Consider the following 23,832-nt stretch of genomic DNA (forward strand, 5'->3'; position numbering starts at 1 on the left):
ACCAGGCATAGCCTTTAGCACATCACTATCATGGCAAAATGTGACTTTATGGTTTCTATGGTATTTGTATGAAAAACAGTAGTCTAAATACATTATTAAATACTGCAATTATATTCCATTAGTCCTTTAATACATTGTCTACATTAATAATATAATACAATTCAATATGTATATCCTACATTTCATGGTGCAGTTAATATTACTAGGCTAACAGTAAATCCGTGGTAAATGATGGGAATTTGTAGACGAAAAAGCCTTCAGACTGTATCGTTGCGCACAGTTTGTCAGCGCTGTTTCATCTGCCTTTAAGCTGGTTTAAATCACTGAGACATTTGTGTTCTTCGCTGAATTCAAGCGCTTCTCACTGGATTTCGTGACCGAGAGCGATCAGAGTAAACGCATCTGCTCTAACTTTAGTGAGCTCGCGCTCGCGCTGCCGTTTGGACTTTGAGCCGAGCGGATAAATAGTCCGTGTAGCGCGCGGTTCAAATGAGTTTCGTTCCGCTTTTGGCGCATAAACATTATCGAACATTTATCGACCTCTTGATATCGTTTTATCAAGAAAAATTATATCGCGATAATTATCGTTATCGTTTTATCGCCCAGCCCTATGTATACATTGTTTAATAGGGAGCCAATGCAGTGTTGACAGAACCGGGCTAATATGGTCATACTTCCTGGTTCTGGTAAGAACTCTAGCTTATATGGTCATACTTCCTGGTTCTGGTAAGAACTATAGCTTCTGCATTTTGGACCAGCTGTATTTATTAAGCGTGCAGAGCAACCACCCATAATAGCATTACAATAATCTAGCCTTGATGTCATGAACACATGAACTACAACAGCAGAAGACCCCACCGGGTACCACTCATCTCCACTACAAATAGGAAAAAGAGGCTACAATTTGCACGAGCTCACCAAAATTGGACAGTTAAAGACTGGAAAAATGTTGTCTGGTCTGATGAGTCTCGATTTCTGTTGAGACATTCAGATGGTAGAGTCAGAATTTGGCGAAAACAGAATGAGAACATGGATCCATCATGCCTTGTTACCACTGTGCAGGCTGGTGGTGGTGGTGTAATGGTGTGGGGGATGTTTTCTTGGCACACTTTAGGCCCCTTAGTGCCAATTGGGCATCGTTTAAATGCCACGGCCTACCTGAGCATTGTTTCTGACCATGTCCATCCCTTTATGACCACCATGTACCCATCCTCTGATGGCTACTTCCAGCAGGATAATGCACCATGTCACAAAGCTTGAATCATTTCAGATTAGTTTCTTGAACATGACAATGAGTTCACTGTACTAAAATGGCCCCCACAGTCACCAGATCTCAACCCAATAGAGCATCTTTGGGATGTGGTGGAACGGGAGCTTCGTGCCCTGGATGTGCATCCCACAAATCTCCATCAACTGCAAGATGCTATCCTATCAATATGGGCCAACATTTCTAAAGAATGCTTTCAGCACCTTGTTGAATCAATGCCACGTAGAATTAAGGCAGTTCTGAAGGCGAAAGGGGGGTCAAACACAGTATTAGTATGGTGTTCCTAATAATCCTTTAGGTGAGTGTGTGTGTGTGTGTGTGTGTATATATATATATATATATATATATATATATATATTATACAGTGAGGAAAATAAGTATTTGAACACCCTGCTATTTTGCAAGTTCTCCCACTTGGAAATCATGGAGGGGTCTGAAATTGTCATCGTAGGTGCATGTCCACTGTGAGAGACATAATCTAAAAAAAAAAAATCCAGAAATCACAATATATGATTTTTTTTAACTATTTATTTGTATGATACAGCTGCAAATAAGTATTTGAACACCTGTCTATCAGCTAGAATTCTGACCCTCAAAGACCTGTTAGTCTGCCTTTAAAATGTCCACCTCCACTCCATTTATTATCCTAAATTAGATGCACCTGTTTGAGGTCGTTAGCTGCATAAAGACACCTGTCCACCCCATACAATCAGTAAGAATCCAACTACTAACATGGCCAAGACCAAAGAGCTGTCCAAAGACACTAGAGACAAAATTGTACACCTCCACAAGGCTGGAAAGGGCTACGGGGAAATTGCTAAGCAGCTTGGTGAAAAAAGGTCCACTGTTGGAGCAATCATTAGAAAATGGAAGAAGCTAAACATGACTGTCAATCTCCCTGCAAGATGCAAGATCTCACCTCGTGGGGTCTCAATGATCCTAAGAAAGGTAAGAAATCAGCCCAGAACTACACGGGAGGAGCTGGTCAATGACCTGAAAAGAGCTGGGACCACCGTTTCCAAGGTTACTGTTGGTAATACACTAAGACGTCATGGTTTGAAATCATGCATGGCACGGAAGGTTAAGGCCCATCTTAAGTTTGCCAGTGACCATTTGGATGATCGAGAGGAGTCATGGGAGAAAGTCATGTGGTCAGATGAGACCAAAATAGAACTTTTTGGTCATAATTCCACTAAACGTGTTTGGAGGAAGAAGAATGATGAGTACCATCCCAAGAACACCATCCCTACTGTAAAGCATGGGGGTGGTAGCATCATGCTTTGGGGGTGTTTTTCTGCACATGGGACAGGGCGACTGCAATGTATTAAGGAGAGGATGACCGGGGCCATGTATTGCGAGATTTTGGGGAACAACCTCCTTCCCTCAGTTAGAGCATTGAAGATGGGTCGAGGCTGGGTCTTCCAACATGACAATGACCTGAAGCACACAGCCAGGATAACCAAGGAGTGGCTCTGTAAGAAGCATATCAAGGTTCTGGCGTGGCCTTGCCAGTCTCCAGACCTAAACCCAATAGAAAATCTTTGGAGCGAGCTCAAACTCCGTGTTTCTCAGCAACAGCCCAGAAACCTGACTGATCTAGAGAAGATCTGTGTGGAGGAGTGGGACAAAATCCCTCCTGCAGTGTGTGCAAACCTGGTGAAAAACTACAGGAAACATTTGACCTCTGTAATTGCAAACAAAGGCTACTGTACCAAATATTAACATTGATTTTCTCAGGTGTTCAAATACTTATTTGCAACTGTATCATACAAATAAATAGTTAAAAAATCATACATTGTGATTTCTGGATTTTTTTTTTTTTAGATTATGTCTCTCACAGTGGACATGCACCTACGATGACAATTTCAGACCCCTCCATGATTTCTAAGTGGGAGAACTTGCAAAATAGCAGGGTGTTCAAATACTTATTTTCCTCACTGTATATATATATACACATACATACATACATACATACATACACACACACACACACACACACACACACACACACACACACACACACACACACACACATATATATTTATATTTATATAATATATTCTACAGAATTGGTTCAAAGTTAGAGTTGGAAACATCTTGGAATTTCTTTTGTATTTTTCCACAAATTTTGTATGCATGCAAGCCTCGTGTATCATCTCATCATTTAATTTCCTATGTGGAATGGAATAGCGAGAAATGAAAAGACGGATCGTTTATTCTTTTTTTTCGTTTAGTTTAATAAACGGAAAATGAGATTTCGGCTCTTTCTCAATTTTCTTTTGTGGTTTACAAATTGGTTTATGACTTTGATATTTCGTTTGCACATGTGGGCGGTGCTGAAATCCCCCTTTCATCTGATTGGTCAAACCGCTTCATCTTCAGAACAGCTAGAAAAAGAGTCCATACGGCACACTCAAATCCCACTTTAATAAGCTTTTGCACCACTCGCTGACATTTGATGCAGAAATATGTTGCTGGGAAAACAATTAGTGCTGCTGCCATGCTTCATTTCTAAAGCGAGTCGCACACCGGACGCGCAGCTCAGCGCCGCTCCGCGCCACGTCTAGTACAACTCTCACCTGAAAATCCGATAGCATCAGCAATTTTCTGATTTCTGTAAATAAATATAAAACTAAATGTATATTGCAGCACGGGGTTAAGTCCATATATACATTAACTACGATTTGAGACACATAAATGTAAATTTAATATAAAACTATGTAAATTGCGCTCTGTGGCGTGGCAGGATTTTGAACACGGTCCTGAGCCGTTGCTGGGCGCCGTGGACAGACGCCGAAAGGCGCCGCCGGTGTGTGTACTCTCATAGAGAATAATGTGTTCGAATTTAAAAGACGTGGCGCTGCGCGGCGCGGCGCTGAGCTGCGCGTCCGGTGTGCGACCCCCTTAATGTACGACACTTGAGAGATCGCAAGCCATAGGCTACAATATGCTGACATGGTGTGGTGTTTTATGTATAGCCTATTTAAAATTCAATGAAAATATTTGATATAATATGGATAAAAATAAAATGATTTACTGTATTATTGATTTTTTATAATTAATTTCGCTCATGGAGATAGTGCGGACAATGTGCCATGTTTTAGTGGAAGATTGCTACCATCTACTGGAAAGCAAACACATTTAAAATTAAAATAACATGACATTTCAAGGACAGCCACTAGATGGCTGCAGAGCATCACTCACTGGCTCGTTTGCCATTTCCACATATTGTAGGTATTCATCTTTTACAAGTTTTCAATTAGATTTGTGTTTAGACATTATAAAATCATTATTATAACAATAAAAAATAATATTTTGTCAAAGTATCTGAAGTATCATTGTTTTTTACAATGCAGTCAAACCTGAACATGGTGTTATATGTGTGTAGGTCTATATGTGTGTGTTTTTGTATTCGTTCTGCATTGTGGTTTTATGGTGTCACCCCTTCATTTCTGTGTCTGCTCCGCATTGAGCTGTTTTTTTTCTTTTTTGACAAAAAATGTAACTCAGAGCAATCCTATGGATGACTTTTGGGGGTGGGGTTGTTTGTGTTTTGGGTGAGAATTCCCCAGTGTGGATGTGTTAACGTGTTGTCGCTCTCAAATCATGTTCAGTTTTGGTTGCATGCATTGTTGTGAAGATAAAATAACATTTTGCACATTACATTTTCCATTGTATTGACTGACTCACACATCTGCCTGCAGACACCCAGCTGTGCAGATTCATTTATAGATTTAACAACATTTAACCCAAGCCAGTGGTGACCAATCCAGCTTCTGGAGGGCCAATGTCCTGCACTTTAGCTCCAGCCTTTTCCAACACAATTCATCAGGTACAAAAGCTGTAACTGGGGTGGTAGCCTTTCAAGTCAATTCAAGTCATCTTCATTTATATTGCACTTTTAACAATGTAGATTGTCCCAAAGCAGCTTTACAGTGATAATAGGAAATTAAAGTAAGCATGGTAAACCTAGAGTGCATATTATACCTTAAAGGCTACTAATAATAAAAAGGCTTTTAAATGGGTAACATCCCAGTGATGGCTTTTGTACCATTTTTTTCTGAGAGTGTAGCCTGGATATTTCTAGTAATCCTGAAGACCTTGCTTAGCTGGTTCAGGTGTGTTTATTGAGTTAAAGCTAAACTTTGCACATTAATCACATTAATTGAATGTGATTTATCAACACCTAGTACATCTTAAAATATAGAGCTCATGACAAATGAAAACAACATAAAATAAAGTATTTTAGTTGTTAGAGAATACTACCAGAGCTTTGCTGGACAAACATTATATGCATAAAGCAGTGGGAATAATAAATACCTTGAAAGAAATGAGCAAATCTCAGAGAAACATCAACCAATTAAGCATGTAACAATAATAACTTAAAAAGTGTTGTCTTATAATTTTCAATGTTAAGAGGCTTGGTTTTAAATTGTATCCCACATATGATAAAATCTGTTAAATGTAATTTGTAGATTAATGTATTCGGTTAATTACTTAAAGCAGCATGATCGAATTAATTTTTAATTATTTGTTTAACACTGATTTTAATTTGAACCACTGCAGAAACTCTCCTCAGATCACAATTCATTAATTGCTATTTGTATTGGATTGCATTTCTAATACGAGTAAACTATTAATACCAGCGGTTTACAGTGTATTATAGCCTAAAACTTTAACAGTACAGTTCCTATTCATATTTCAATTTAAGGCCAATAATACTGTTACTCTCCAACCCTGATCATTTTGTCAGGTAGCCTATTCAGTATCCTACAAGTTCAGCTGATTCAATTATCTTTTTTATGTCATTCTATTTGTGTGAACTGAATACTCAACGTTTACAGTCATACTGTTACATTTCTGTCTATTTTCACAATTATTTATTCAGGTCTCTCTCTCTCTCTCTCTCTCACACACACACACACACACACACACACACACACACACACACACACACACACACACACACACACACACACACACACACACACACACACACACACATCATACATTAATTATAGCCTTGAGTAAAAGTTTTTTTTAGCCTACATTTTAAGTTTAGAGATTCTGAACTATTTTAATTTATTGAAGGGACATATAGGACCTCACCTACTAAAAAAAATAAAATAAAATCATACGTTGCTCTTGAGTCTATAGAAGTAATATATAAAACACCAAACTCCATGTCAGCATATTGTAGACTATGACCTATGCCGTTTATTAAACTAAACGAAAAAAAAAAAACGAATAAACAATCCGTCTTTTCATTTCTCATTATTCCATTCCAAATGGGAAATGAAATGATCAGATGATACACGGACCATGCAAATTGTATATCCAAGGTAAACATTTCTAGTAATTGTGTAGTTAATTCTCATACTGTATTTTCAGAAAGCTTTTTTCACTAATAAAACACAATAAAAATAATTTAATGAGAAGGCTTATATTGACCGATTTTGTTTTGTTTAGATTTACCTTTTTTGCTATTTTATTAAAAAGGTTACAATTACAACAAACAATTACAATTTTAACAATATGTCAAGTGTCTTTCTTTGTAAAAAACATACATTTTATCATACGCATTTCAAAGTTAAGGATTCATTAGTTTGAATATTGGAACAAACACTATAATAACATCTTAGTTGATAATTCAATATACCTACTTTATTTTTGACAAAACATCCCATACTATATATTTAACGTGAGCAGAAATTGGCGAACAAAAGCTTATTTGATGGGGCAGTAGTCTTTTTTACAGTAAAAACTTTATAATCTATCCAAAACTAATCAACGAAATCTTGACTAAACGTTCATATTTCATCTGTAACATATCGTTTTTATGATATATTAGCATATAAATGTTAATTTGCAGTTTAATATGTTGCTTATACAAAGATATTTTATTTCAACATATTTCAGTCGATTTATACTCATCTCAGTAGCAATATAGTTTGGTAAAAGCTAAACTAGTAGATATGTTCATGTAAAAATAACATGTTTACTAATGTAAGTGCGAGTGTGATCATTCATTCATTCATTAATTCATTCATACATTCATACATACATACATACATAGTCTTTTTGCAGTTTACAGACACTATTCCATATCGCAATTAGAACAAAGTACTTAAGAATTAAGAGTTCAGAGGACACAATCCTCAGCTGGATCCATTGCTTCAGATCATTTGCGTTTGAATAGTGCGCGCTCTCGGTGGGCGTGTTCACATTAGCAGATAATGAGCTGAACTGAGAACGACTGACATCTCTCTCTTTCCATACAGATTACATAAACAGAATATTTGTTTTTATATAAATTACTTCATTTAAAAGACGAGAATTCAAGCTTTGTAAAACATCTTTCGTGCCTGTGTGACTGAGTATTCGCTGAGTTAGTTCATTTTCGGACGCGTTTCAGAATGGACTTCACTGACAGAGAGAAGGCAGAACTCGCATCATGTTTATTTTTCTTTATTTGACGAAAAGCACAACACTTTGTTTTTATTGTGAGTATACACAAAAATAGACACTTGCAGGATCGAATGATGTACAATACTTATATGTAAGATCAAAATCAACAGAGTATTTTGAGTCTCTTTTGCACTGCAAAGAATAGTGAGCTGGTGTTGCCGTCGCAACCGCCGACCCCAGCGGGTTAAAAGAATGTTGTGGTCAACAGTATCAAATCCAGCACTAAGATCGAGTAACACTAATAGAGAGATACAACCACGATCGGATAACAAGAGCAAATCATTTGTGACTCTGAGAGCTGTCTCAGTACTATGGTACAGTCTAAATCCTGACTGAAAATCCTTGCAGATATCATTTCTTTCTAAAAAGGAACATAGTTGTGAGGATACTGCCTTTTCTAGTATCTTTGGCAGAAAAGGTTGATTCGAGATCGGCCTGTAATTGACTGATTCTGTAGGATCAAGTTGCAGTTTTTTTAACAAGCGGTTTAATCATAGCCAGCTTAAAAGTTTTTGGTTCATATCCTAATGACAAAGATGAATTAATGATATTAAGAAGAGGATCGATGACCTCTGGAAGCATCTCTTTCAATAGCTTAGTCGGTTAGGGTCTAACATACATTTTGTCGATTTAGATGATTTAACGAGTTTAGTCAATTCTTCCTCTCCTATAGCAATGAATGAATATAATTTTTCCTCAAGGAGACTACAGTGCACTCACTGATGTGATACTGTAGTAGACGGTTGCATAGTTATAATTTTCTCCCCTGATTTTATCAATCTTATAAGTGAAGAAGTTCATAAAATCATTTCTGCTGTGCTGCTTGTAAACTTCTGGGCTTGAAGCTTTATTTTTCATTAGTTTAGCCACTGTTTCAGATAAATACCTAGGGTTTTGTTTATTTTCTTCTAATAGAGTTGAAAAATAAGCAGATCTAGCAGCTTTTAAGGCCTCTCTGTATGCAATCGAGCTCTCTTTCCATGAAATGCGAAATACCTCTAGTTTTGTTTTCTTCCAGTTGTGCTCCATTTTTCTGGCTCCTCTCTTAAAGGAGAACTCCGGTCAATTTTAACATTGAGCTAATTTTTTTGTACATTTGGAGTGCTGTCACTACAGAGAACAACGACAAAAATCGGTGTTGCCTACACCTTGTTATCCTCTTTTTAAAATTTGCACCCTGTTGACTTCAATGGGGCAAGTTTTAAACCTGCTTTTAGCCTCTTAACATCCTTGATGTGTCATTACAAGTGCACAGCCAATGTGAGTGATTCCTTCAGAGTGAACACGGTGAATCTGACTGCAGTAGATATGAATAAAAGTGATGTTAATTCAGCCAGTGCACATACCTGTATTTTCTTCCTGTTTTCGGTCGAAGTCCACAGTAATCGATTGTCGAGTTCACGCACATAGGTTTAGTTACCTATGATCACGCACGCACCGATTTTTGTCGTTCTCTGTACTGACAGCACTCCAAATTTACAAAAAAATGAGCTCAATGTTAAAATTGACCAGAGTTCTCCTTTAAGGGCCTGAGTGTGCACGTAGTCGGCTTTGCAGCCTTGGCTAAATGAGGTATACACGAGACTAGATAATGATCTGATATGTCATTGCTCTGCTGCAGAATTTCAACGGCATCAACATTGATTTCATGTGGTAATATTAGATCTAGAGTATGATTACGAGAATGAGTACGTCCTGGCACGTGTTGTCTAACTCCAACAGAGTTCAGAATGTCTTTAAATGCCAATCCCAATGCATCGTTTTCATTATCTACATGTTTTTTTAAAATCACCAACAATTAGGACTTTATCTGCAGCCAGTACTAACTCTGATAGAAAGTCAGCAAATTCTTTAATAAAATCTGCATGGTGCCCTGGTGGCCCGTATACAGTAGCCAGCACAAAACTCAAACGTGATTTATCATTTACACGAGATAGTGTTACATTAAGCACCAACACTTCAAAAGATTTATATTTGAAACTAGACTTCTTAGTAATTCTGAAGATATTACTATAAATTACAGCAACACCTCTCCCTTTGCCTTTCAGACGAGGTTCATGTTTATAACAGTAATCTTGGGGGTGGACTCATTTAAAGTAATGTAATCGTTTGGTTTTAGCCAGGTTTCTGTCAAACACAGCACATCTAGGTTACAACCTGTAATCATATCATTAACAATAAGTGCTTTGTTTTTTTATATGTTAAACCAAGTAAATTATTACCCTTAAATGGGTTTGGGAGATTTTTGTATTTTCTAATTCGGGGAACAGACAGTGTTTCTAAATGATGATGATATCTAGGTGAAAGAGTCTCTATGTGATTGGATTTATCTGACCTCAGTGACGTGAGACAGCTAGCAGACGGTCGGTTTGAGCTCTAAGACTATGTGCTGTATTACTAGAGAGAAGAGCAGCACCATCCCAGGAGGGATGAATACCATCTCTTTTCAACAGGTCAGGTCTGCCCCAAAAACTTTTCCAATATTATTTTGCGGACACCACTTAGACAGCCAGCCATTGAGTGAGGACAATCTACTAAGTATCTCATCACTCCAGCGAACAGGAAGGGGGCCAGAGCAAATTACAGTGCCTGACATCATACTTGCGAGTTCACACACCTCTTTAACGTTAATTTGAGTTATCTCTGACTGGCGAAGTTGAACATCATTAGCGCCGACATGAATAATAATCTTTATATAAAGAGAATTTACGATTAGCATTAGCCAGCACTTTTAAATTTGCTTTGATGTCAGGCGCTCTGGCTCCCGGCAAACGTGACTATGGTGGCTGGTGTCTCTATTTTCACGTTCCGTGTAATAGAGTTGCCAATAACTAGGGCACATTCAACGGGATTGACAGTGGGTGTTTCACTGAGTGGGGATAATCTATTTGTTACGGTAATCGGAACGGAAGAGCGGTGTTTTGTCCCGCGACTACAGCGTCTCACGGTTACCCAGTTGCCATGCTGCACGGGCTCTACAGCTGGAACCAAACAATGAACAGAGTTCACTAAGCTAGTTGCATCCTAAGCAGTATCTAAAGCCCTTGCACTCTTACTATCCTCAATTAAAGGGGGGGTGAAATGCTCATTTTCACTCAATCTCCTGTTAATTTTGAGTACCTATAGAGTAGTATTGCATCCTTCATATCTCCAAAAAGTCTTTAGTTTTATTATATTTATAAAAGAAAGATAGGCTGTACCGAGTCTTTCCGGAAAAAACGAGCGGCTGGGGGCGGGCCGTGTGGGCGAAGCTAAAGCTGTGCTTACCCGCCAAGCTAACAACACAGAGACATTTGAAGCAGTTTTACTCACCGCCTGCGACCGCAAACCTTTGTCATTGTGACTGCTCCATCCTTAAGCATTAGACGATCTGCAAATCCGTCGATCTGGGCTTTGTTTATAAAACAATCATCGTCGAAATGCAGGGAACAAACAGTCTTGCACAAAAACAAACAGTCTCTGAAAAAATAAAGGTCCCTTAGCGCTGGGTTCTTTAGGAATCTGTGCAGGGTTGTCTTGCCCTGGCAACCAAAAACCCACTTCTTTGGTGACATTGACTTCCAAAAGCTGAGCAGAGCGCTTTGATGAGGTAACATACTGCTTTCGCTCTCTTCTCTCTCTGTCTGGTCTACGAGTGCGCGCGCGCCCACGGAGAAGAGCCCTTAGGACCCATATAAGGAAATTCCGCCCCAGCTGACGTCACGAAGACCCATACTCGAAAAAAACTTTCCGAAACTTGTGACAAACCGGAAGGACAATTTTTGCCACAGAAATACTCCTGCAAACGTACAATTTAGTTTTTGAAACTTTGTCCATGTTTAGCATGGGAATCCAACTCTTTAACAGTGTAAAAAACTCAGTATGCATGAAATAGCATTTCACCCCCCCTTTAAAGGTGCATTGCGCAAGTCTCTGAGTTTTTGCAGAACTATGCCCCCTTCTGGCGACACGCGAAACTGCAACCAGAGTTGTGCACGCGGTTACGTGGAGTTTGCGTTGGGGTTTGGGATGAACTAGAAGCCGGTCTCTTTGAATCCATCTTCTACTTTTGCCAAAGTCGCTTGAGTTGTCTTCGCTGATGCGGATAATGGTGGCGAATACACAAACCTGCCAGACATAGCCAGGTGAGCATGACGTCACACCCAGTCGATTCCGTCCCGAATCCCTCTTATTTATTTTACTGTACAGGATTATAGAGGCAATCGCAGAGATCATAGAAGGGCTCATTCAGCCCATCAGGCAATTGTTTAAGCATGTATGGGTTAGAAAAACGGGTATTTTTAACATGAAAAGTTGCTTAATGCACCTTTAAAGTTTGGATGTGTCTCTAGTTCTGAAATCTTCTCCGTCAGCCTGACTATCTCCCTGCATTTATCACATGTAAATCCTTTAGGGCTGACAGAGAAGGCTATGCTATGCATACATGACACGAAGTGCAAGTGACAATAAGAGGAGGAGATGACATGACTCACCATATTTGTTGACTGATCCTACTCACCACAGTTGTTTGATGCACTCATAAAAGGCGCAAGAGAAAAAATAAATAGGCTTGCGAATTACTAGCGTGTTGTGCTAGCGATAATGATTTAGATTGAAGCTAGCGCTGTCAGGTTAATGTGTGGTGATGAGTAAGTTATATTTAGCAATATAAACAACAAGGAATGATAGTAAATAAAGATTCAAAACAGAAAGCTATATGGAGCATACAGACTAGGGCTGCACAATTAATCGAATTTCTAATCGCGATTACGATTACGGGTGCCACGATTACGTAATCGTTCAAAGCCGTGATTACAAAAGAAAATCCACTCTGCGTGCGTGTTGTTTAGATAAATGTTATGTTATGAGAGGTGAATCACAACTACTTCAGAAAACCCAGCACAATAGGAACTACCAGTCAGTGACGTATGTGTACGCTGAAATAAAAAGTCTTTCACCTCAGAAAAACGGATTTTCCTTTCCTTTTAGCCGTTACTGTGCCCGTAGCGCACACTTTTCAATTGCACGCGCAAATGCGGCGGCTCGCGCTGTGTCGCTTCACTGTATATAAAGTGTAAAAGAAACTACGAGCATGCAACGTCTTTACATTGTAAATTACAAGAAATAAAAGTAAAATACCAATAAATCACGTTACTGGTACGTCGTGTGTTAGCTGAGAAGGATTTGCATGCAGGTATGATTTTCATTCTATTCACCAAGAGCAGTTTCCATGTTTCATTAACACTCTGAGGTCGGCAATCACGCCGGCGTGGTCTGCTCGCTTTTTTCCTTATCAGTTGAATTGAGACCCGAAATACTCTTTTGACTTTGATTTTACAAACAAGTTTCATACATCAATCGATTCTGTTAAATGTGTATTATTTTTGTGTATACTCACAATAAAAACAAAGTGTTGTGCTTTTTGCCAAATAAAGAAAAATAAACACAAAGCGAGTTCTGCCTGCTCTCTGTCAGTGTAGTCCATTCTGAAACGCGTCCGAAAATGAACAATAACTCAGCAAATACTCAGTCAAACAGACATACAGACACACAGGCATGAAGCTTGAATTCTCTTCTTTTAAATGAAGTAATTTATATAAAAAACAAATATTCTCATCTTGTGAAATCTGTATTAAAAGAGAGCGATTCCAGTCGAGCTCATTACAGCTGATTCAAATGTAATGTGACACGCCCACGGAGAGCGCGCGCTATTCAAACGCAAATGACTGAGGCAATCCACGCAAACCTGTGAACGCCCCCATATCAGCTCGAGAAAACACAAGTTTATTCAGATCATTACTTGTTTACACCGTCTCGCAGCGCTGTGAGGAATAATAATAATGGAAAATGTCCCTCAGAAGTGCGGGTATTTCGAGGAGCAAGGATCAGACTGAGCTGATACTGTAGTAAGTTTTTTTTTTTCCTTCTCACGTGAATCGGGTTTCTGTTTGTGAATGAATGAACGGCAGAGATGCGCGCTGTTTACCACAGCTCGCAAAAAGACAGTTTAAATTTAAATCGCGTTTGTGAATGAATGATGATGTTTGAGCAAACTGTATTGCTATACTGAGATGAGTAAAAATCGACTGAAATATGTTGAAATAAAATGTAGGCTATTTGTATGGGCAACGTATTAAACTGCAAATTAACATTTATATGCCCTAATATTTCATAAAAACAACGTTACAGTCAGGCGAAATATGAAAGACAACATTTTGTTGACTAGATTTAGGTACAGTTTTTACTGTAGAATATACTGTAAAATTACACTTGAATTGTTGTTGTAATTTTAACCTTTTTAATAAAAAAATTAGAGGTGGGCATAGATAATTTTTTTTTAATCTAGATTAATCTAGATTAGTTTTGAAATTAATCTAGATTAATCTAGATTAAAATGGCTCATTTGAATTCTGCCGAAGGCATTCAGAATATGTGTGCTACCCAAATAATGACTATAAAAGTCGGCTAAGTCTTTGAGAACGGGTTTCTCAAGCCAGGTGGCGCATTAGACCAGGGGCTCATCTCCTGTTTCCAAAATGCATCACAAACTGCTTGAGAAAGCTGTTCTACTCATAGACTGTAAAAGGTTACTTCTGTACTGTTACCGTCCGTAGGCAACATAGGCCTATGTTATTATCAACTACTATAGGCTATCAATTAGGGATGGGCGATATGGCCTAAAATCTATATTGTGATATACATTGCAGCCTCTTGCGATAACGATATACAGTATATTATAATATATATTAGTATATTATTATATTTATTATATATATATATATATATATATATATATATATATATATATATATATATATATATATATATATATTATTATATATAAAACCATTTCAGAACAGGTTACACAGACCCTGCTAAACAACTGCTACATTTTTTTTTTTTTAAAGGGTATATGTAGTTTTGAAAACATATATTGTGCAAAACTGTAAGTATACAACATAATTTTGCAGATAAATAAAATTTAAGTACACTAGCTGCAGAGATCTTAAGTAGGTCTAATGTTTATTATAGCTTTGAGCTTATGAAACCCCAAATTTAAAGTTATAATATTGTCTAACTGATGTCTTTTCAGTTAAAAAGAAACACAACAACGATTCTTAAAATCGGGCGTAGACAGAGATTATGTGTTAACGTTACACCACTAAGATATATTGGAATGAGAATAATATGCGCGCGCTGGTAGGCTATTCAGTGATATCATGTTTCGTTTTGAATTTGAGGTGGTAGAACGGATTAGTCGTGTGTTAACTTACCGAACCGTTACCCCACACACTCGGATAGTTTGCTGCTGTTTGTCGGACGGCTTAAATCCGAACCAAGTCCAAATAATGGATGTCGCAGCTTTCACTTTCAGCCGTGTTTACTTAAGATGACGACGAATATGCGTTGCAGCCGGGTTTACCTCGCGGCCGCGGGTAGATTGCGTCATCATAGCTTGTGTAGTAGAGCCATCTCCCAACCCAACTTGGGGAATAGATTAACGGCGATATTTTTTTTATCGCGCGATAAGAGTCTCGCGTTAACGCAGCGCGTTAACGCCGATATCGGCCCACCACTAAAAAAAATATATTTACAAGGTAGATGTAAACAAACTATTAAAAGGTAAATATAATTTTTTTCTTTAAATAATTTGTATTGTGTTTTATTAGTAACAAATTTGGGGAGAGGATAAATATTCCAAAACTGAAAATACAGTATGAGAATTAACTGCACAATTACTAGACATGTTTACCTTGGATATTATACAATTTGCAAGCACAATTTGTGAAAAAAAAAAAATGTATATAAAAAAATATAAATAAAATGTATATTTGTGTATAAATATATACACATATATGTGTGTGTGTGTATGCATATATGTGTGTGTGTATATATATATATATATATATATATATATATATATATATATATATATATATATATACAGTATATATATATATATATATATATATATATACAGTATATATATACATATATGTGTGTGTGTGTGTGTGTGTATATATATATATGAAGAGTTCAGATGCAAAAGCCTCTAAATGCCATCTGAAATTTTCTTCTAGAATGATAATTTTTATGAAGCTTGTATATTTAAGTTAGCTATAGGTGACACACCTGAATGAATGGCTCATTAAGTATGCAGGGGCATTGTCTCATCAGGTGTGAACTACTAAATATGCATGATCGTTTACGCCCCATCCGCATATTGCCTTTACAAACTAAAAGTGTTTCACAAAACTTAAATCAATGTATCGTTTTATGTGAATGATTAGGCAGGATGATTTTCACATCATTTTGAAGAAAAAACTCTAGGCAACGACAAAAGTCTTATTGACATATATTTAGTATGTGTTTTGTGGCCTTATTTCAGAAACTTTCATTTTTAGTTTTTTCAATAACCATGCATAAACATTATTCTCTCAAAAATGAAAACATGTACATACATGTGGCTCACATATCATGGTAGTCCTGTTTGTGCTAAATAGAGTGTAATTTTTTTTTGCCATTGATATGTTTATAAGCAACTGAAAAAAGCACAAATGTCAGGGCATGTCAGAACATCTCAAGGACCCCAAAAACACCCCAGACCTCAGAGGGTTAACAGTTCTTGTTAGTATTGTGTATTCACCATGGTAAAGTCGTTTCCATATTAACCCCAAAATGCCACTATTTTCACCTTGTTTTTTTTTTTTTTATGTTTTTTTTTTTTAAATGACTGTGGTGGCTCATACCAACATTTTATTAACAAAAACTAGTTTGGGACTGCTATTTAATAGCTTTAGCATAGGCCTAATTTTTTATTTATTAGTAGTCTTTACTATTAGTCATATTCATATTCTGAAATATTTATATATATTTATTTATATATAAATTCTGATAATCGCAATTACAATTTCAAGGGAATAATCGGCAATTATAATTTTTGTCATAATTGTGCAGCCCTAATACAGACACAAACCACTCAGCAGCAAGGCAGACAGGAGCAATCGATAAAAAACTAAAAAACTAAAAATAATCCACAGTTACAGGGCTTCTTATGAAATCACAATGCTTACTAGATACATGTTTTGGAGCCTTGGTGTCATGCGTAACATTACTAGCATGTTCTGATTTATTTCTACTTGATTTTACTTGACCTAACTTCACAACTTTGCTAAAAGGTATGTTTGGTCTTTCTTTTGTTCTCGTGCTGTGTGCCTGCAGGTTGGGATCTCACCTGAGTCCATCACGTACTGAGTGCTATATCACCTCAGATATGTTTTATGTTGAGGTGCATTTGGATAAAGCAGGAAAGCTTGTGGATGTCAAAGTGGCCCACCATGGTGAAAACCCTGTGGTGAGAGGAAGACTTGTGGTTATTGTGAATAGAATAATAAAGCAGTTTGTTTATGCCCTGTGGTCTTACTTTATTGTGATTTTCTCTCAATGTTATGTAGAGTTGTCCTGAGCTGATACAGCATTTACGGTAAGCAAACTATATAAGAGAAATTACATTTTTCAGCAATGTGGAATATGTATTTATGCTCAAGTCAATTGTTTACTTGCTGCTAAGTGTCTCAAAAATCTCTTTAGTAAATGATTGCACCCAGTCAAACACACTGCACAACAAATCGTATATGCTTAGACACAAACAGACAAAAAGAGGTTTTGATATCATAGCTATTTATTGTCATTTACTGATGATGGATACTGTAGAATGCTTTGTGTCATTTGACAGCTAAAATGTTATCTGCTCTATTGCATTTCCTTATTTTACTAATGTCCCCAAAGTAAAGGATGCTAATTGAGATTCAGATCTTGTGGTGCATGTTAAGTTATGTTTTCTTTTACTACGCATGTGCGAAGAGCACCCTTTATGGGTTAGCGCGTTATTTTTTTTGTGAGTTCAGTCTGGCGTCCTATGAGAGGAAGAGCGGCTATGTTGAACGTGATGGAACAAAGAGTTTATTGTCAGTTAACAGTTGTAGTTATTGAGTCAACATTGGTAGCAGAGGATGGCTGCTTCTGGGAATTACAAAAATTCCCCACCGTTTGACGAGAAGACGGCTTACGAAAGTTGAAAAAATGAGATTGAAATCTGGAGATGGGTTACTGACCTGGAAAAAAGAAAACAAGCCTTGGCAGTTACTTTGTCACTAACGGGCCGAGCAAGGGACAGTGCTCTGGAAATTTCCGCTGAGGATTTGAATGATGACACTGGAATGCAAACACTCATAGCGAAATTGTACTCAGTGTTTTTAAAAGAAGAAAAAGATCGGCAGTACGAGGCGTACACAGAGTTTGACCGGATCACTAGAGAGAGCGGTTTCTATGGTGGAATACATCGTCGAGTTTGAGCGTCGATACAACAGGCTACGTAAGTTCAAAATGGAGCTTCCTGATGCCGTACTAGCCTTTAAGCTACTCGATACTGCTGGACTTACTGTTAAAGATAAACAGTTAGCACTTACAGCTTGCTCTAGCGTTTCTTTCACTGATATGAAATCAGCCTTGAAAATAATTTTTGGAGATAACGTTACTTCACCACGAGAGGGCGGCAGTGCACTGCAAAACACAGATAGTGACTGCCTATTACACGAGGAAATTATACTCAGGAAAACGGGGATACAAGTCAAACACTACACAACAACCCCAAACCATAGCTCAAGGTACAAACCCCCTTGATAAATATGGAAGAAGAACGAAATGTGCAATTTGTCAAAGCACGTATCACTGGGCAAAGGACTGTCCAAATAAAAAGGAACATGTAAGACTTACAAAAGATGAACGACTAAAAGATGACATTGAAGAATGTAACATCACTTTGTTTTCAAATGATTCTTTGTCTAACACAGAAATTTTCATGGTGGAGGCTTTGGGATCAGCTGTGATTGACACAGCCTGTACAAGAACTGTGTGTGGAGAAAAATGGCTTGAAGATTATACAAGTGGGCTGCCACAGAGTGAGTTACTAAAAATAGATGACAAACAAAGTGCAAGACCTTTCAGATTTGGTGATGGCAAGGTTGTTTATTCCACAAGGAAAGTTACTATTCCAGCAAGGATAGGACATACCAGATGCAAAATAGAGACAGAAGTTGTTCCTGCAGAAATACCAATGCTTTTAAGCCAGACTTCATTGAAAAGAGCGAGTGCAGTTCTGGACATTGCACATGACAAAGCAACAATGTTTAAACAACCTGTTAAACTTGAATTAACATCTTCAGGACATTACTGTGTGAATTTGAGAGAAGACTGTCATCCAGATGAAAAGGAGACAAGTGAGAACAAGACACAAAATGAAAATGAAATTCTTGCTGTGACAGAAAAAATGACAACAAAAGAATAGGAGACAGTCCTATTGAAACTACACAGACAATTTGGACATGAAGAGGGATAACAACTGTGACTGGAAAACAGCCCTAGATTGGGCACTAATGGCAAAGAACTCAATGCACAATGTGCATGGTTATAGTCCCTACCAGTTAGTGTTCGGGCAGAACCCAAATCTTCCCTCAGTCCTCACCGATAAGCCTCCAGCTCGGGAATCAAGTATGAGTAGTTGGATAGCTAAACAAATTACCACACTACATGAAATGAGAACAGCATTCACAGAAGCTGAATGCTCAGAGAGAATTAGAAGAGCCCTTCGTAAGCAACTGCGGCCCGTTGATGACAGATATGAAACGGGGGACAAAGTGTATTTTAAGCGAGTAGATTGTAATGAGTGGAAAGGTCCAGGTGTGGTCATAGGCCAAAATAGTGTGGTTGTATTTGTCAGGCATGGTGGAACCTATGTTCGAGTGCATCAGTCCAGACTAAGAAAGGTGGATGACCCACAAACAAAAATGAAGGAGACAGAAAGAGAACAAATGAAAACAGATGAAAATCCCACAATAACACCAGCAGCAGATCTCAGTGACTGAAAGTGAAAATGAGGAAATGACACCAGAAAATGATAAACCTCTTAATGTTGAAGATGTCAGTGAACCTTCTGCATCAGTGCTACCTGGAGAGGATAGTCTTGATCAATCCCACACGCCACAAACCTGCTCATCCACTAACTGTGAAGGTCTAAGACTAAAAAAAGATCAAATATTTAAATACACAGATAATCAGAGTGGACAAATACATACTGGAAAAATCCTCGGCCGAGCAGGAAAGGCAAACGGCAAGCACAAAAACTGGTATAATTTGCAGTACACTGAGTCTGAGGAAATTGAAGGCACAACTGCATCAGTCAACCTAGGACAAATGGACAATGTTCAGGTGATTCCATCCGAACATGCTAAGTTGAGCACTGACTACAATGAAGATGATATGTATACATGATACATGATAGTACATGATGATCTCTTCATGCCTGCAAAAAATACAGAGCTCAGCACCTGAAAAAGAAATAACGTCTTTGAAGAAGTGAAAGATGAAGGCCAGAAGTGCATCTCCACGAGGTGGGTGTGCACACTTAAAGAAACAACTGCTGGAGTTGTACGTAAGGCTAGACTAGTGGCGAGAGGCTTTGAAGAAATGAACACTCAAGACCTTCCCAAAGACTCACCTACATGTCTCAGAGAAAATGATCATGGCAGTCATATGTCAAAATAAATGGCAGTTATGCACTCCATGGACATTTAAAGCAGCCTTTTTACAAGGTAAAGAGTTAACCAGAGATATTTACATTCGCCCTCCACAAGAAGTGCAGAACAAAGGAACCATATGGAAGTTGAAAAAATGTGTTTATGGCCTAACAGATGTTTCTTTATTCTGGTATAACAGAGTGAAAGACACCATGCAACAATTGGGAGCTACAGTGTCAAAGGTAGATCCGGCAGTATTTTACTGGGTGGATGATTCCTGCAAGGTGATGGGGATTCTTGCGTCACATGTGGATGACTTTATTTGGGGTGGTACAGATGCATTCTCCATAAATATCATTCCTCAATTGAAAGCTGCCTTTCAAGTCGGATGAGAAGAACATGACAGTTTCAGCTACATTGGAATAGAAGTACATTCTGAGGAGGATGAAATACAAGTACAACAAGGAACATATATAAAAAATCTGCAACCCATCCCAGTGGACCCCACCAGAGCAACACAACGTGAAGCGTCATTGACAGACGTTGAGATGGATATGCTAAAATCAAAGATTGGAAAAATATTGTGGGTTGCCAGGCAAAGCCGACCTGACATATGACATATCCATGTTGGCATCTAACACAAAGCATGCTACTGTTCAGACCCTGCATTGTGCAAATAAACTTATCAGAAAACTGAAATCAGAAGGTCATCTTGAGTTTCCAGTACTTAGGAGAAAACAGTTCTGTTAAATTGGTGGTGTACAGTGATTCCTCAATGGGAAATCTTCAGGACGGTGGCACGCAGGGTGGACATTTCATCATGCTTATGGGGGAAAATGGAAAATTTTCACCTATATCTTGGCAGTCAAAACAGATCTGGAGAGTTGTATGGAGTACCTTAGCAGGAGAGGCTTTGGCACTTGCAGATGGAGTTGACAGTGCAGTTTTCCTCGCTACACTATACTCTGAGATTACCACTGGTGGCTGCTCATGCATCAATGTGCCTATTGTGTGTGTAATAGACAATCATTCTCTTCTCGATGCTCTCAAATCTACAAAATCTGTAATCTGTAAAAAAAACTGCGCCTGGAAATCAGCAGTATGAAGGAACTTATACTCTCTGGAACTATTCAGCAGTTCTTGTCGTCAGACACTAAAGAGCTGCTAGCTAACTGCTTGACAAAAAGGGGTGTATCTGCACTTGGACTTCTGAAAGCTCTCAGCACAGGTGTTTGCTATCTTAAGCACTGAATGGATTTGACAATTATTTGCTTATGTTTTGTCAATGTCTAGTCATTTAAACTGAAGCACTTAAGTTAACCTGTTATCCTGTTATAATAATAACAAATGCTTATGTTTCTAAAGAAAAAAAGGGAAATTAAGTTATGTTTTCTTTTTCTGCGCACATGCGAAGAGCACCCTTTATGGGTTAGCGTGTTATTTTTTTTGTGAGTTCAGTCTGGCATCCTATGAGAGGAAGAGCGGCTATGTTGAACGTGATGGAACAATAAAGAGTTTATTGTCAGTTAACAGTTGTAGTTATTGAGTCAACAGTGCAATCTCAAAGAGGCACGAAATTTCTTTCTCTGACCTTTTCCTGGTCTTTTCCATGCTGGTGGAATGATCTGCCTTACTCAACCAGAGCTGCCGAGTCTGTGGCCATTTTCAAGAACGCCTGAAGACGCATCTTTTTCGGCTATACCTGATCCATTAATACTAACACTTTATCTTCTATTCTATATCTATTATCTTAAAAAAATAAACAAAAAAAAAGTACATGTACTGCGTTAGATTAAACTGGGAAGGGTCATAGCGCTTGCATATTGTTGTCCTATTGTTAGTTTCACTGCTTCTGTTGTTCTCATTTGTAAGTCGCTTTGTATAAAAGCATCTGCTAAATGAATAAATGTAAAGATAGAAATGTCTTATGTCACTGAATAAATATTTTGCATAGAAACAAACCAAGCTGCTGTTATTTTGAAAGTGTCCAGAAAGAATGTGCAACTGTAATGAGACCGACAAAACGGGACCTACATTTATACAACTTGCCATCATAAAGTCACCTATGAGCCAGTCAGATTCAAGAATTCAACAAGTTATTTTATACAAGTTACAACAACTGTAACATTGTCACTGTACAAGCACACAAAGCAGTAAATGTATTTACCATAACATTAACCTTTATTTTTACAGAGACAAAAATTTTGATGAGTTTTCCAAACACCTGAAGGGTCTGGTTAACCTGTATAAGCTCCCTGGAGACAAGTGTGTTCTCTCTTTTTAAAAAAAAAAAATTAGATCATTAAACAATTCCTGTTTCTATTTGCATTTTAATACTTTTTTCTTATTTTATTCCACAGCAAACTAAAGACAAAGATGTATTTGGCGCTTCAGTCCCTGGAGTTAGACCTCACCAAGATGATGCATATGTTCAGGCACTTTTTCTTTTCCTATTTGTCAAGAAAACTGTTTTCCCAGTATCGTACACTAGCAAAAACGTACAATGGACATTTTTGGATATGGTAAAATTGTAATACTATATTGTGATATTATTATTATTATTATTATTATTATATTATTCTTTAAAGTAACTTGCAGTACTCTGTTAATACCATGGGACATGAATATGGTTATTATTATTCATTTTTTCTACAGAAATGGTGCTAATAGGTGCTAGAGACAGTGGCCAGTTGCAAATTGTTCTCAGAATAAGCCCACATTTTTACTTGTGTCTTGAGAAATGAACAATGACATAGCTATGAAATAGCTTGTAGAAACCTTGCCAACAGATAAGCACAGCTGCTTTGTTTTTGAACCATTAGAAGCTATTATGCATAACATCAATACAGTGTCAGTCACAAGTTTGTGAACCCTTTGAAAATATCTGGATTTCTGCATTGATTACTCAAAAAATGTGACAAATATATTGAGAACATTGAGTGATCATGCAAAAAGTAGTGGAGAATGTAAGTGAACCCTTTTCTGTGAATTTTTTCTGTAGCTGCTTGTAAGACTTTTGACCAATTTGAACCATCATTCCCCATAAATCTGTTAGAATCTTATTCTTATCTATATTTCTGGGTTGGTTATCTGTATTTATGGCTCAAGGTCAGGACTCAGAAAAAATATATTTTCCTTTTCAGCCGTTATTCAGCTGCTTTTTGGGTCATTGTCTTGTTAAATCACTCAGCGTCTCTAAAACGCAATGTTGTGTACTTCTGTGCTGAAATTCTCGTGTAGAATCTCTTGATACAGTTTTACATTCATTGTACCTTCAGTGATTGCAATGTGCCCAGGCTTTGATGCAGCAAAGAAGCTTTAAACGATGATGCTGCTTTCACCATGCTTCTCAGCTGGGAGGATCACTCCTGGGGGGGAGAGTCTTTAGCAATGATTCGGTCGCCTCTGTAATATGTTTTTAAGATCCTATGAAAACTGTTGGGATCATAACATGGTTGTATACCTGTATTTAAAAGGCAAAGCATCTGTACAACTCCCAATTTACTCCTTTTAGCTTTTGGAGAAGTCGTAACAGAGGTTATT

General features: G+C 37.7%; 1 protein-coding gene across 4 annotated transcripts in view; it reads left to right on the forward strand.

The window, feature by feature from the left end:
• Nucleotides 1–23,832, forward strand: part of med1 (mediator complex subunit 1) — a 266,384-nt gene that overhangs the window by 156,566 nt on the left and 85,986 nt on the right. For all 4 annotated transcript variants that reach the window (XM_081394647.1, XM_081394646.1, XM_081394649.1 and 1 more), the window contains 4 exons: nucleotides 16,937–17,069; nucleotides 17,170–17,198; nucleotides 22,483–22,554; nucleotides 22,650–22,724. In XM_081394647.1, coding sequence (XP_081250773.1) covers nucleotides 16,937–17,069; nucleotides 17,170–17,198; nucleotides 22,483–22,554; nucleotides 22,650–22,724 — 309 coding nt within the window. The remainder of the gene's footprint in view (nucleotides 1–16,936; nucleotides 17,070–17,169; nucleotides 17,199–22,482; nucleotides 22,555–22,649; nucleotides 22,725–23,832) is intronic.

Source organism: Scardinius erythrophthalmus, assembly GCF_964197995.2.
Source record: "Scardinius erythrophthalmus genome assembly, contig: HAP1_SCAFFOLD_94, whole genome shotgun sequence".
NCBI classification, from domain to species: domain Eukaryota; kingdom Metazoa; phylum Chordata; class Actinopteri; order Cypriniformes; family Leuciscidae; genus Scardinius; species Scardinius erythrophthalmus.